Below are 14,490 nucleotides of genomic sequence, written 5' to 3'. Positions count from 1 at the left end.
CATCATTCCATGCCAGCATCTACTCTGAAATCTCCTAACTCCCCCAAAAACACAGACAAGCCCAAAGCTGAATATGATGTTGTTCTCCACAGCACAACAGTAAATAGGTGCTGTGCACCACTAACATCAGAACTGCATTACTGTTCCTATTTCTAATTAACAGTGCAATTTCCACTGTAATAATCAGCCAGTATACTTCCTATCTGTCCTACACTTCAGTATTCCTAGAAAAACCTTTTTTTTTTTCAAGAATCATTACTCTGAGGCTAATTATAGCTTTTGTTACTTGGATTAATTTGGTATTATTCATCATGAGTACCAGTAACAAATGTAAGCACTTGTGGTAGCTTAAAAAAAAATAGGAATTATACAGAGAGTACTTGTGTTGTTTATATCCTGCTCCTCCTGGTTATGGCCCATTCTTCCATACACAGAAAACATCCACAGAGACGCTGACAATTTCTACATGGCAGCAAAAGACTAAGACCAAAGGATTTGGCCAAGTAAATTAAAGGAAAAACAAGAGTAATGCTTCCTGCAAGACCTGTTCTGGGCTTGAGGCCGTGGTTGCCTCATGGCTGACACGAAACCCGTGTGCTATTCCCAGCCTGGGTGGACAAACATTGCTGCCCAGATGCCAAAGTGCAGAGCAGCACTGCAGAGCACCTCAGTGCTCTTTGATGGCCTCGCTGAACACATGACAGCTCTGCAGGACAGCCAAGGTCACGTTCCCTGGTGCCACATCAGACCAGTGCTGCTCTCAGCCCTTCCTCACCACGGAAGCTGCACTTCACATCCCACAGCCATTACGACCCAGGAAATAAAGGTACAAAATGTGCTTTAGGGCACATTAATAGAGTTCACATCATCAAAGAAGATCAGCTGTTCCTCCACAGAATAATGGATAACCCTTTTTAAAACCCACATCCTCCAAACCACTGGAGTTCTCGGTACCAAGTCAGAGGGATGTCAGATCAAGACACCAAAGACCCCGGCCCTGTCTCTAGGATTGTGCCACGTTTAGGTCAGGCTGCTATTTTACACCTGTAAAAATTCCTTACAAATTTAACGTCTCCCCAGGTCATAATTTGTACTTTTGAGTTTCATCTTTTGAGTTGAGTGGCATTTCAGAATACAAACACCCCTCTATTCCTACACCCTATGATAAGCAGGTGAGACAGTTTCTCCCTGTGCATGTGGGCAGAACACCCATTTTCACAGCCAGACTCAGAACAAATGTTTTAACTCACCAGTGGTGGCATCATGCCCTTGCTGGAGGGTGGGATGACGACACGGAGGTCGGGTTTGCGGTTGTTCATGCCAAGATTTCCTCCTCCTGGTGGAGGTGGGGACTTTGTAGGCATGACTTTGCCTAGGCCATTCCCACCACCACTAGTACCAAGTAGACTTGGTGAAGCTCGGGAATTCACAAACCCATTTCCTGAAAGAGGAAAAACAAATGGACCGTAAGACAGAGGAGAAGGACAATACAAAATTTTGGTCCTCATGTACCAGTTATGAAATATTTATTTCATAAAACTTCCGATAACAAACTTCCCACAAGGGGCTGTGTATTGAACAATCGAATGAACACAAACCACTCTCACCAGAGGATCAATATGTAAAGGGAGTATCACTCCAAGGGCACACTGTGGCTGCTTAAATGCTGAGAAGAGCAAATTGCCAAAGAACTATTTCTAATAACATCCGTTGTGTTTATTTTGCCCTTTGAAGCTCCTTCAGACTGAGCCTGCAGAAAGTTAGGGTTTTGCACAACCCCACTTGGTCCCCACCCCGACAGAGCATGGACTACACTGAATTGTTGCCTGTGAGAATAAAAGATCAGCTCCTAAAGTCTCTGCTTCTAAAATTTATATATTTTTCATATACATCCAAGATCTGTAGGACTCATTTCAGCATCAATATTTACTATCTGATTATTGTATTTAGCAACAATGAGGGGAACAAATCCTAACCCTTCAAATTCATTCCAGATATACACATTGCTTATGCCCACAGGTTTATTTACAAAGTCTTTCTCCTTACTCCTGGTACTCATTTTAAGTGGAATTAGACAAGCCAAAGCCCACAGGTCCAGGATTCAGCACTGAAATCTCCAAAAGCTGAATATGCTCACGGTAGAGGCCTCAGCTTACAATCAGAACTGATCAGAAAACAGTACCAAGGCAGCAAATCAGTGAAGTGCCCAGTATTCTATTTTCCCATCCTGACAGAAGCACCAATCATGTTAACCAAAATATATTTCTCAGAAAAAATGTTAAAGCCACATTCCAATCACAGAATCATATTTATAGCAACAATTCCCAAAATACACAAACCTTATTCAGCTGCAAACAGAAGAAAAGTTGTTAAGGAGAATTTTGCAACAGGCAACCCCATAGTTTACCCTACAGAACCTGTGTGTGTGTATAAATAAACATAAAAAATTCATAGTAAGATTCTGTTTGCATTAACACTGCAGGTCTGAAAGCAGCTTTTATAGGCACAATCAGGGAAAAGTCTATGAGACAAAGTTCACTGTGTGGGAAATTCTCTCCTAATCGCCTGTAGCGCCACGCTGGCATGAATTTTGCATTATTATTCTAATTTGAATAGGCCCCTATGCCCAATCCAATTTTATTGCATTAAATACATATTAATCTAAAAGCAATTAAAATAAAGTTGTCAGTGTCACATTCTACCTTCTTTAGCAACATTTTTAATGCCTTTAATAGCACAGCAAGAAGGAAGAATAGCAACACGTATGAGCAAGGGCACAAAGCTTCATGAAGGTGCCTGGTACTACCAAGATACTCAGCCAAGGCACACTGAGAACCTCGTCAGGAATTCACCAGGATCCAGTGAGGAAGCCTCCTCGGGATTTACTCACTATGTGGATTTCCCACTGTGCCAAAAGCCTGACCATACATGGATGATCTGATATATCCCTTGAGTTTTCCAGGGTTAACAGAGCAAGGAGGAGTTATTCTAATTTAGTACTTTCCTGAAGCATTTGTATAGGAGGTATGGGAATATGACTTTTAACTCTGAAGTTATGGGGAAAAGAAGGAACACAGCAAAAAATAAAGTTTTTAATGTCTGCATTTTTCTTTCTGTATTAAAAACCACAGCAAAAACTCATTTTCTCATTTTGTGATTAAAGAATCTACATTCCTCAGCAGGTAACAGCAGAATTTATTCAGATGCTTCTAGGTTAGTGATAAAATTTAGGTGGAGTGGTTGAAAAGTTGGGCTGGAGATGAGAATACACACTAGAGCTAAATATACTCTTGACTGGTAGGAGAAAACTCTCCACAGCTGGGTCACATGGAAAAACCAACAAGCCAAAAGGAGAAATTAAGTTCTGTGCTACCCTTAAGGTTCCTGAAATGGAGACAGTTTTTGCAGAATCATGATTTTGTTAACACAGTAATGCATCAATTCCTATCCATTATAAATGAGTGCAGTGTGAGGTACAGCCAGCCTGCAGAGCATCAGATTGCCAGAGACATCCTACACAATGGACAGGGAAAAAGCTAAATGGATTTGGAAAGAGATGCTAGGGAGGAAAAATATTAGAAAATGGCATAATTTTCACCAAATTATATCTGAAACTTTGTTATGGTACCTCCCATTTTCAGCAAAAATGCCAGAACATTTAAAGAACTTACTGTTATACCAGAAGTAAAATCTGGGCTTTAACGTGATAATAAATAGCATTTTATTACCCACTGGGGCTGTCAGTGTTACCTTTCCATGGCAGGGCTGTGGAGTTCTGAGCAGAGTTTAAGCTGCACAACAATCCCACTCTGTACGAACAATGGGGTTCTGTACTGCACTTTGGGCCATCCTATGATAGCATTTCCTGTCCTCTGGTTCAAGTATTTCGGTAGCCCGTGTGTTAAATCTGGACAGTGTCTTTCTTCCACACCCAATCCAGTCATTTCCTGAGCCCTTATTCCAGGGCTCTGCCAAACCTTCAGAAACATTTCATGCTTTTAGTGCTGCTGTCAAAAACAACGAACTCCCTGCTACTGCCTGCTCTGCGCAGCATCAGGCGGCAGGAGGGCAGAGTCAAAGCATTTCTTCTGACAAAAGGCTGAGCACTTCTTAAAAGGAGTGTTTAAAATGTATTAAAAATGGGAGAAACAACAACGAAAAATATCTTAAGTGTGCAATACTCTGGGTATTAATCCAATAGCAGCCCTTTGTGATAAAGAGCTGGCACTGAACATTGAGCAAACACTGGAGTGTCTGCATCGATCATCTGACGGATCATATGCTGGGGCTGCAATAAGAGTGCAGAATATTCATTTTTAGTATGAAACTTCAAGCCTTTTTCATTTTAATAATCTAATAAGAAAATCAAATTACCAGTTAAGAGTGAAAGGATAACTAAATGTGTGGTATTTCTTAGAGCAAGGTCAGGAGCCAGAAAAAGATAATGAGTACAGGATGATGCAACTACACGGCCCTTTGCCAAATCGAGGCCTTAATAACCCCATAAATTCTACTTACTATTTCATATAATACAGAAATTGTTTCTACCCTACCCACTATAGATCTTCCCCAAAGACAATACTTTATGTTTAAAAACGTTTTCAAACTGAAAATGGAAACAGATATAAAATCCTACATATGTGTAAAAATACAACCATTTTTACTCCCAAAGGAAGAATTTTATTTAACTCTAATTCCTTAAAACAGACGTGCAACCATGTTCAAAACAGTCCTTCAGAAAACAGACACCAATGCAAATATAAGCTCTCAATTATATGAATCATAATTTAATTAGATTTGATGATAACAAACCCTGCCAACGTATATTAGACTACTTCTTGTTTAGTCAGAAAGTGTTTACTTTTGAGGCAACTTCTTTTCTGAAGTGAAATGTTACAACCCACCCATGATACCAACTGGATATTCTGCCTTCAGAGACATAATACAGCTTAATCTCATTTACTGTCCTGCAGCCCAAGACACAGCATTCAATTACATGAGCCAGACTCATATTTCACTATATAAATCACATCAGCTGAAACAATGAACACACGTGGCTGGAAAGTACTCCATGTACTTATTACTACTCAAGGAATAAATTATAGGCATTGATGCCATTAATCTTTTTCTTTTTTTTTTTTTTTTTTTTTTTTTTTTTGTGGTTCACTTTGGAAAACTGAACCACCAAAATATAAATATCATTGAAATAACTGAACAGTTATACACAGTTTTGGAATAACTGTGGGCAAGCAGCTAAGCCATGTAAGATTAAGCAAAAATCAGGATTGTAGTAACTAAATATTTATGCCTCAAGTGACATCATAAAACCCAACAGACACCACACAATTAGAAGTAAACTGAAAATTGTGTTTGCAACAAGCATTGATTCACAGGGCATCAGAAGGCCAGATAAAATCTACTCAAGGAAAACATTTACATGAAGAACCTTGGGCAAAGGGACATATTGCAAGTAAACCGAACAATAGCATTTCTGAGCATTAGTTGCTCAATTTGTTTACTTTGGGGTTTAGTATGACAGATTCAAGCAAATATAAATTAAAAATAAAATGCAAATTAAAAACAGCATATGCCATTCCTACCATTTTCAGCTTTGCACAGCAATCACTGCTGATTCTACCACCATTTCAAAAAGCTCAAGTTCTATATTAGCTTTGGAAAGAATTTACTGTAGTATCTCAAGGAATCTGAAATACATGTATTTTTACTGATCTTTACAAATAAATATGTCAGATAATACTATAATTAGAATTAAAATATACCTTTGATAGTAATATAAGGTCTTGAAACGTCTAACATGTAAGATTTATGCTTCTAAGGCAGTACTTTAGATATTAAAAGAAATAAAGAACAGCAGCAAAAAAGAAACACACATGACTAAATGTCAAGGGAATGCTTAGTCATGTTACAGAACTTAAAAAAAAGGTTATTTCCCAGGTTGTTGGAAATTTTCTTTTGCCTACAGCTACATAAAAGGAGAAAGAATTTTCAAGGATATTTAGAATTTAAAGGGGTGGTTATTATTCAGAATGCAACAGCAAACCTAAATAAAGGCATATTGCTCTTGTATCTGAGTGAAACATCAGCAACAGCAACTGGAAGTCTTTTAGGTCTTTTGTCGATTAACAGATTACAGTTTATTACATTGGTTTACTTCCTAAACTTGCCAATTTCTATGTCTCTATACAAAGCCAATGTAAAGAATGGCAAAGAAAGGAGGAGAGAAATGGTGTTTAGAACAACTGGAGATGTGGCAGTGTACCCTGGGCAAGGGGACATTATATAAATGTTGAGACTTACTTCAACCCAGCTGGGAGACTAATAATTTGTTCTCTGTATGGCAAATTCCAACCAGAATTGTCATGTACCTCTCAGTAAATCAGAAATTATGGTAAGATAACAAACACACATAGCAAGATACGAAATTTCAACTAAAACCTAATGGTAGTTCAGGGGCTGAACTGACCTCGTATCATGCAGATGGGTGGTTTCCAAGGAGAAAGAGCTACAGTTAAAAAAAACCAAATACTTTCTTTCTTCAACCAGCATGTTTTTATGCTGATTTCAGCCAGTCATTTCTTGTGAGCTGATTTAATCAGAGAGCGATGGATGGATCAGCCTTTGTTATGTGCTGACAACGTCCAGCAAAGGAAAAGGGTTCAGCTCACACCCTGTGAAACAGCTGCTCTGCAGCCCACTCCCTGAACTCCTTTACCTTCAAGAGAGCCTGGAAGCTGTAGGAGTGAATACACTGGTCTTGAGTTCCTCAGGGATCCTTCAGACCCTTCCTTGGAGAAGGGTGAAACCCTGACTGTTGTATTGACCTGTGTCCTCTCAAAGATCAGAGCAAGGCAAGCCATGATGCCTGGACACTACTGACAGCACAGAGCAGGAACCTTTGTGTGCTGCATTTAGAAGCAGGTGAGCAAACATTCTGAAGTCACACCCCTTTCCATACAGCTGGGAAGTGAGGAGCTCTGACTACTTAAAGACTACCTGGGACAGATCCTACCTGTCTCACTGAAGAGGAAGCACAGACCAGAAGTACCATCAGGAAAGCACAGCCTTAAGCAGAAACATGTTCAGTGTTCATCTACAGCTGCTTTCCTAAGGTGGTCCTCTCCCACAGGGCCAAGCCTTGTAGCTGATGCAGGTGAAACAGGCTGGCATGGGGACATTATATAAATGTCAGAGTGGGGTAGAGGCAGAAGAAATTTGCATTCTTAAGGAAGAGGCTGATAGCATCAATGCAGAACATTTGCCTGAAACTGCAAGAGGTGTTTTTCAGGAGTTATCTGAATACTCCTCACTGGAGTGTCTCTCATTTCACAAACCAAACACAACCAGAAAGGTGTGCACAGAGAGTGTTTCTGTTATTGAAGCCTCTGGTGCACTCCGGAATTGCAGCGTATTCAGACTTGTGCAAGACCAAGCTCAAAGATTCTTTTATCCTCAGACACACACAAAAAGCTCCCCCCACCAGCCAAGCCCTCAAGACAAAGGGAACCATTTACAGGTGTGGCTTTTCACAGTCCTGTCTTGATCCCTTTCTGGCACCTCCAAGCAGTTTACAGCTGTGTGCAAGCTGTCAGTGGCACCTCTGCAAAATCCCTCCTAAGGCCAGGATAAAAGACCACACATGATCTTGACTGACTCTCAGGAGAAATCCAGCAGCTCACAAGACACAGCTTTTCGAGCAGGTATATTGTTCAGTTCTACTCCAAAGAAAGAACGTATTCCTGAGGTTACTTCACATTCTCAGAACCTGAAGATTAGTGAGGACATTAGGGAAGATACAGCTCTGGAACAAAGAGAAGTTCAGTACCCAAGCAGACCAGGGTATCCATTTATCCATTGTCTTGATGGTAGAAATGTAAGAGGAAAGACAGTTTCTTTTTTCTTCTTTTCCAAAAGATTAACTGTGTCCATAATCTTCATTACTGACCAGAAAGGCTACTTCAGTGACACAGGAATGTACAGATGGAAAATACTGTGACTTTGTGAAGCCATAAACAGCCTCCACTTCCAAAAGTTCCTCAAGAATCACCTGAAACTAGGAAGGACTTAGGGTTTATGGTTTTCATGCAGCCCTGGCAATGAAAACCAGCTAAGATTCTTGGCATGGTTCTGGCTCAATGCCACATGTGAAAGGTGTGGAAGAAAAAGTAAAGACTGAATAACTGTGGTGGTACTTCTGAGCTTTCCTGATTCTCAGAGTCCTCAAGGATGGGACAAGGTCACTGGAAGTGCATTTCACTGGCAACCTGTGGATGATTCATGGGTTGATACCAATCTACTGGAACACAGCAAAGCAGAACTCATGGCAAACTGGAACATCATCCATGGATCCATCTGCCAAAGAAAACTCTCCCTTGTACCTGGGCACCTGAGGCTGTACTCTGCCTAAAGTGTTCCCCACATCCTGGTGACACGAGACTCTGGGGCACATTTGATGGCCATCACAAACTGAATAGGGTTTAACACTGACCCGGAGCAACAGGATCATCAGCGTGTTCTAGCTCAGAAACATTTGATCTCATTAACAGAAAAAATAAATTAGCTCTAGAGCAAACTCTGTTATAATGCTGGACATTTTTCCCCTCTCAAAACTGGTGTATTTGCCAAGTAAAAATTTTCAGCAAATGTTTTTTATGTGGTGGGTAGAATTTTAAAAATATTACAAAATGAAAATGCTTTTTCAGAGTTATGACAGCTGCATGTGAAGTAAGCTCTCAGTATTATAAAGTGATCACAAAATTTTCTGTTCTGGATATAAAAAACCACCTACCAATCTTTGCTACAACACGCAGATATTTTTACTCAAAGTTATTTTCCACAGAAAAACTGTTAAGTTGGCAGATTGACTGCTAAAGCAAATCATTTCCATTCCAATCAAGTTACACAGGACTTGAGAAAAAGACTCATGTGAACTCAATATGAGCCATTTTATGCAACATCTTTGTTTGAACTGGGTCCCAAATAAGCAAGATAACCTTTACTTGCTTGTTACTAAGAGATAAAGGCATATAAGTGTCTTTCAAGGAAATGAGAACAAAATCTCAGATGCTCAAGAACTTCATAATACTGAAGAAGATGGGTTTTTCCGTTATTTATTTATAAGAGAATATCTGGGAATATGGATATGCCAGTACTCTATCTTTACCTCTGACATCACTTCTATAAATTGAAGCTGCAAATTTGGCACGTGACCTTTCACTACATCCATAGGAGAATTCTCCACTCCTGAGAAGTTTAAAAAAAAAAACCTGGAAGCTAAAAGAAGAAAATAGATTTTTAAAAAGTGAATTCTACAATAAATGCAGCAAGAAACTAAAACCATTATTGTCTGCAGACATAATTAACACAAGATACATTTCAACAGCAGCTGTCAAGCTTAAGTTGACAGCCGATTTAGTCAATCTGGTTACGTATGACTTCTTGATTGTGGTTGTAACTGAGAAGGTTCCTCTGTGCACCTGTCAGTAGTTAAAAAGTTTTTATGCCATAACTTACAGCAAGTGGAGCTCTGACAACTCAGGGTACCCCTCAGATTTAGCATTCTGGTGTTAACCAGGTATTTGAATTTCACTAGAGGTACTTAAAGATGTTCCCCTGTTCTTGTTCAGTCACAACTCTCACTTGTATGACAAACCTTTCTAGAAGTGAGTGGGTACATGTATAACATCTTGGGTGTGATGTTCTGCAAGTAAGAGATAAGTGATGCATTTTGACTTTTTACATAAACTATTAATAAATGCAAGGAGGAAAACATTTTACTGCATTAAATATGCTCCCCAAGCTGCCATAACTGGGCACTTCTAGAGTCTGATACCCTATAGCAAGCACTGTAACCACTGCTTTATTTGCTTATTGAAGGAAGGAGTCTTAAATCTGAAGCTGCTGCTACTAAAGCCTGATTTTGGAAAAGAGGCCTGAAACAGCCTGATAATAAACTTATTTAGTCTGACTCAAAAAATTCCATGGAAATCAACATCTGACCTCTACAGTTTCTAAAAATAGTCATCTTTTTTCAACTCAGGAAGTTTCCTCCATTTAAAATCTTGCTTACCTGATGGAAACCACTCTTTAATATTTCATATCTTTGCTGCACATAGCCAAGGAATGGATAAAGAGTGGAAAGTCAATCCTGTGCTTTCAGCCTTGGAGAGTTGCAGCATTTTTTACTCATCAATTCAATTGCCTGACTTGATGTTCAAAGAACTTTTTCCCAGCTGCCACACTAAGTAGCCAGTGGGCAAACACTGAAAGGTCAACAGTTGCTTCTCTAATTCCATGCTATGAACACTTCCCAAGGGGAGTTAGGTGTGTTTGCAAAACTGACCTTCAGCCAGCACGACTTCCAATGGCACAGAAGGAACGTGACCAAAGTGGCTGAACTGTCATTTATTTTGCCTGTCTGTGGCACGAGACATTTCAGTGGATGCTCGCCCCTCTATCAGAGTGCTAAATTTTGTTTAGGGGAGACAAAACATTATTAAAATGAAAAAGTGCTATAATATATTTTTACTGAAGACCAAAAAATACTGTGGATTTGATTTTTGGCAAGATCTCTAATTTGTTTTCAAAAGAAATTCTGATCATCATCCAAAATTAAGACAGACCCTAGCTATCAGTTTCCAAGATTTATTGCTTTCTTCATGTAACTGCTAGAAAATTAAGATACACATGGCAATACAAACAATACAGTCTGTATTTGCTTCATTCTGATTGGCACCACAACCAGCAGCAAATATCCAGGTCCTGCAAATACTAAAGTTGACAACTGAGCTTAGTTGCCTTTAGTGCAATAGTTCAGATTTGGCAAACACAAAATGTTTTTAGAAGGCTGTAATTACACCTGTAGAGAAACACAAAAGCAGGAGCAGCATGCTACTACTGAAAACCACTAAAATAAAAAAGGCAAATATTACTGAAGTGGAAAGGGCACAGCAGTAAAAAGCTAAATGCCTCATAATAATTTATAAAACTTGACAATAACAGTGCAGCTAAAAAAATTACAACCTTTGTTCTTTCACAGCCACTTTTTCAGAAGAGTCAAAATTAAAAATTGCTTTTGAATAACTGAGAAACTAAAACCACAATACTATTTTTTATAACAAAGACACGATACTGCACTTACCCACTGGACTGGTACCAGCTCCATTTGGCACTGAGAGATCAGTTGTCCCCAGCATTCCACCTAATCAAAATAAGCCAGAGCATTAAACTCACTTGCCCCATTACAGTATCGTGTAATTCTGTATGTCAAAACTTAAGCTGTGAAAATGCACTGAAACCACTGAGAACTCGTTACTTGGGAGGGTTTTTGTGAGTTCTGATACAAAACCGCCCAGGGGCTGTGGAAGGAAGGCGCAGCAGCAGCCAGAGCTCACCTGCGTTGCCCGTGCTGGGCGGTCTCTGTGGGGCCCCGGGGGACACATTACGGTGCAGGGTGCTCTGGGGTGGGGACAGCATGGTCGTGTCCGTGAGCGAGGAGCTGGCGGCCAGGGATGGGGACACCAGGGAGCTCCCTGGGTTGCTGTAGGTTAAAGTGTTGGGATTGGACACTGGAACAGTCACCGACATGGAGAAGTTCTGGGCAGGCAAGCCAGGCTGCAGGAGAGAAGATGAGGAACAACAAGACAACACCATTAGCATTAACTGTGTTTGCAGAAAGAGCACATTATAAAAATCCACAGTTACATCAGTTTGTTGGGTTTTATTAAAAGAAAGTTAATTCTGTTAGTTTTTAAACTCTATTAAACATACAATTTTAAAACATCAATTTGTGGTAAAGTACGGTGTTAAATTCTTTTACATCACATAATTACAGTTCCAAAGAATTATTCAAACTTCTCAAATATGTAGCGTTCAAACAGAAAAAACTGAAAATATTCATAAGAATTCACAAGATCATAAATACAACAAATTTAACCGTTAATTTGGATTATTACAAAGCAGTAACAAACTAAACATGTCTACAAATCAATGAATTGTTACACCTTCAAAATGTAAGCATAAACATGCACATTACAGTTATCACACAAAAAATAACAAGTTAGTAATAACATTTTCTAGTAATAACTTTGTCAAAATATTGCTACTAATCTCTAAGACTTTGTCTTTCAACAGACTAAAAAAATAAACAGATCATTAAAAAGTCACAAAGTTCAGTAATGTGAATTTAAACATTTCAGGTTCCACAAACCCTTGCTTGAATACCCACTCCATCTTTGCAAATTTAATTTTTTAAATTCTAGTTTTTACAGCGTTATTTAAAATACAACTGTTTTTCTGTAGTATATATGTTTGTTATTCAACAGCTTTTGAACCAAAAGCTGAGCTGCCTGCCATCTATGGTACTCATTTGGTCGTGACTAACTTCTTTGGCCTTTGTCTCATTCCTATCCTTTGACAGCGATGGGTTTCTGAAACAAAAGGGACTATTTTCTTTCACAACTCTCATAATTACTGGAAACAAAACCATGACAAGTACAATTTAAGGGTAAAAACCCAGTAGTATTTATTGACAGAATAGAGAGATGATAGTTGTGATTAAGAGGTCAAAGGCAAATGACCAACACACATGACCTAGCAAGTATACTTAAAAAAATGCAGTTTCATCATGTGTAGCTTAAAAATCACTTAAAATGATACTTATACACGAAAAGTTGGATAATACAAGAAATGTAACAATAACTATACTAATTAGAAGAGCAGAATATACTCTATACAAGAAATAAAATCTCTTACTAACGAGAGCCAACAACAATGTCCCTACTGAAGCATTCTAAGAATAATCATCAATTTTTGGCACAGATGGGAAGGAAAAAGTAATGAAGTAGAACAAGGTAATGCTAGCAAATCATTCACAGTATCTAACCAATGACAAGCCCTACTGGTGCTTGTTTTCAGGGGAAACTACTTGAAACTTCTCAGTATCTACCAAAACCAGGGTGTTTTTACACAGCATGCTGTCAAGCAGCTCAAACTAAACTGGAAATACCTGAAGCATGCTGAACACACTGCTAGGAGGTAACAGCTGGAACATTTTTTCTGTAGGTTGCTCAATACAGAACGAGTAAGTGACAGCCTCCCCCCACACCTTACAATAAAGGCTGCCTGCCCATCTATGGTGCTCATTTGGTTACGACCAAATTCTTCACGCTTTGCCTCATTCCTATCCTTTGACAGCAATCAGTGCAGGAGAACAAGAGAAACTGTGTTCTTACACAGCCCCAGAAGTACTGGAAACAGAAACATAATTGCTCAAATTTAAGTTACAAATACGTAGCTGTACCGCTAAAAAATAATGTTGCCTTTTTTATTTACACTGATGTCCACACAGACATTTAGGCTCTTCACCAAAAACCCATTTAGCTGTAATACACTGAGAGATGAGACCTGAAGATGTCTCAACACAAAAGTGTTGGATACCAAAATCTTCAAAACAAAGCAAAATCCAAAAGATTTCGGCTTTATTCAAGCGTAAGGTGCTAACAGAAGTGATGCTGGGTGTCATGACTGTCAGTCTGCTGTTCAGTCCCCAGAGGATCTCTGATGCTCTGAATGATGAAATGATTTCCAATATCAGCAAGTCATTTGGACACACTACTCAAGTGCCCCAGGGTCTGTGCAGATTAACTCACCCAGTCCATCTCTTTTAATTGCTACAAGATTTGCCATCTTAAAGTATTCAAAGGCTGTGGCAAAGCTCTGTATTAGTTTTCTTAGAAAATACTTAGTAATACTCAACACTAACAGGGTTTTGTAGGTGGAAATTAAATGTCATTATGAACACCTCCACAAAAAACATGCAATATTTCCACTCCTTTTATCCCCAAACTGAAGTTCTGGAGCCAAGTGACTTATGGCTGCACACTGGATTGGCACTTGGGAGAAAATGTTCAAATATCTTTCAGTGTTCAAGGAAGTCTCTGTTAGAATTTCAGCAGGAGCAACAAGGAATCTTTTGAGGCCCTCATTGTGCAGCAATCTTGGTTTTAAATATCTAAATAACTCTCTACATCCAGACTCCAGCAAAATAAATTCTACTGGTTAGATGACAAAATTAATCCAATTCTATTTGCCTGCTTGTCACATACTGTAAAGTCTTGATCAACAGACAGATGAAGACCTACAAGATGTAAATAAACGATCCTACATCCCACAACAAAAATCTATCTTGGCAAATATATTTTAGGTAGGATTAGGTAATGCAGTGGGCTCCCGAAATTTTTAAATGTTATCTTGTGTTCCAAAGGTAGGAAAAACTGTGAGTGCAAAACCAAACCTAGAGATGAATCTTCTGATTCTTTATGATAAAATGTATTTTAACAAGACCAAATATCAGAATCTCATTTTTCCTCAGAAATGTTTTTCCCTTCTCAAGCCATTACATCCTCTTGTCTGTGAAGTGGTTTTCAGTGGTAAGCAAACACCATGAAAATTCTCATGCATGTAAGAGAAGCA

At 39.0% G+C, this 14,490-nt stretch overlaps 1 protein-coding gene across 7 annotated transcripts in view; it reads right to left on the bottom strand.

The window, feature by feature from the left end:
- Nucleotides 1–14,490, bottom strand: part of MEF2A (myocyte enhancer factor 2A) — an 82,765-nt gene that overhangs the window by 12,292 nt on the left and 55,983 nt on the right. For all 7 annotated transcript variants that reach the window (XM_069026066.1, XM_069026062.1, XM_069026065.1 and 4 more), the window contains 3 exons: nt 11,412–11,631; nt 11,159–11,218; nt 1,251–1,441 (listed from right to left, as the gene is read on the bottom strand). In XM_069026066.1, coding sequence (XP_068882167.1) covers nt 1,251–1,441; nt 11,159–11,218; nt 11,412–11,631 — 471 coding nt within the window. The remainder of the gene's footprint in view (nt 1–1,250; nt 1,442–11,158; nt 11,219–11,411; nt 11,632–14,490) is intronic.

Source organism: Aphelocoma coerulescens, chromosome 10 (assembly GCF_041296385.1).
Source record: "Aphelocoma coerulescens isolate FSJ_1873_10779 chromosome 10, UR_Acoe_1.0, whole genome shotgun sequence".
Classification (NCBI taxonomy): Eukaryota; Metazoa; Chordata; class Aves; order Passeriformes; family Corvidae; genus Aphelocoma; species Aphelocoma coerulescens.
This window is presented reverse-complemented; position numbering and strand designations above follow the sequence as displayed.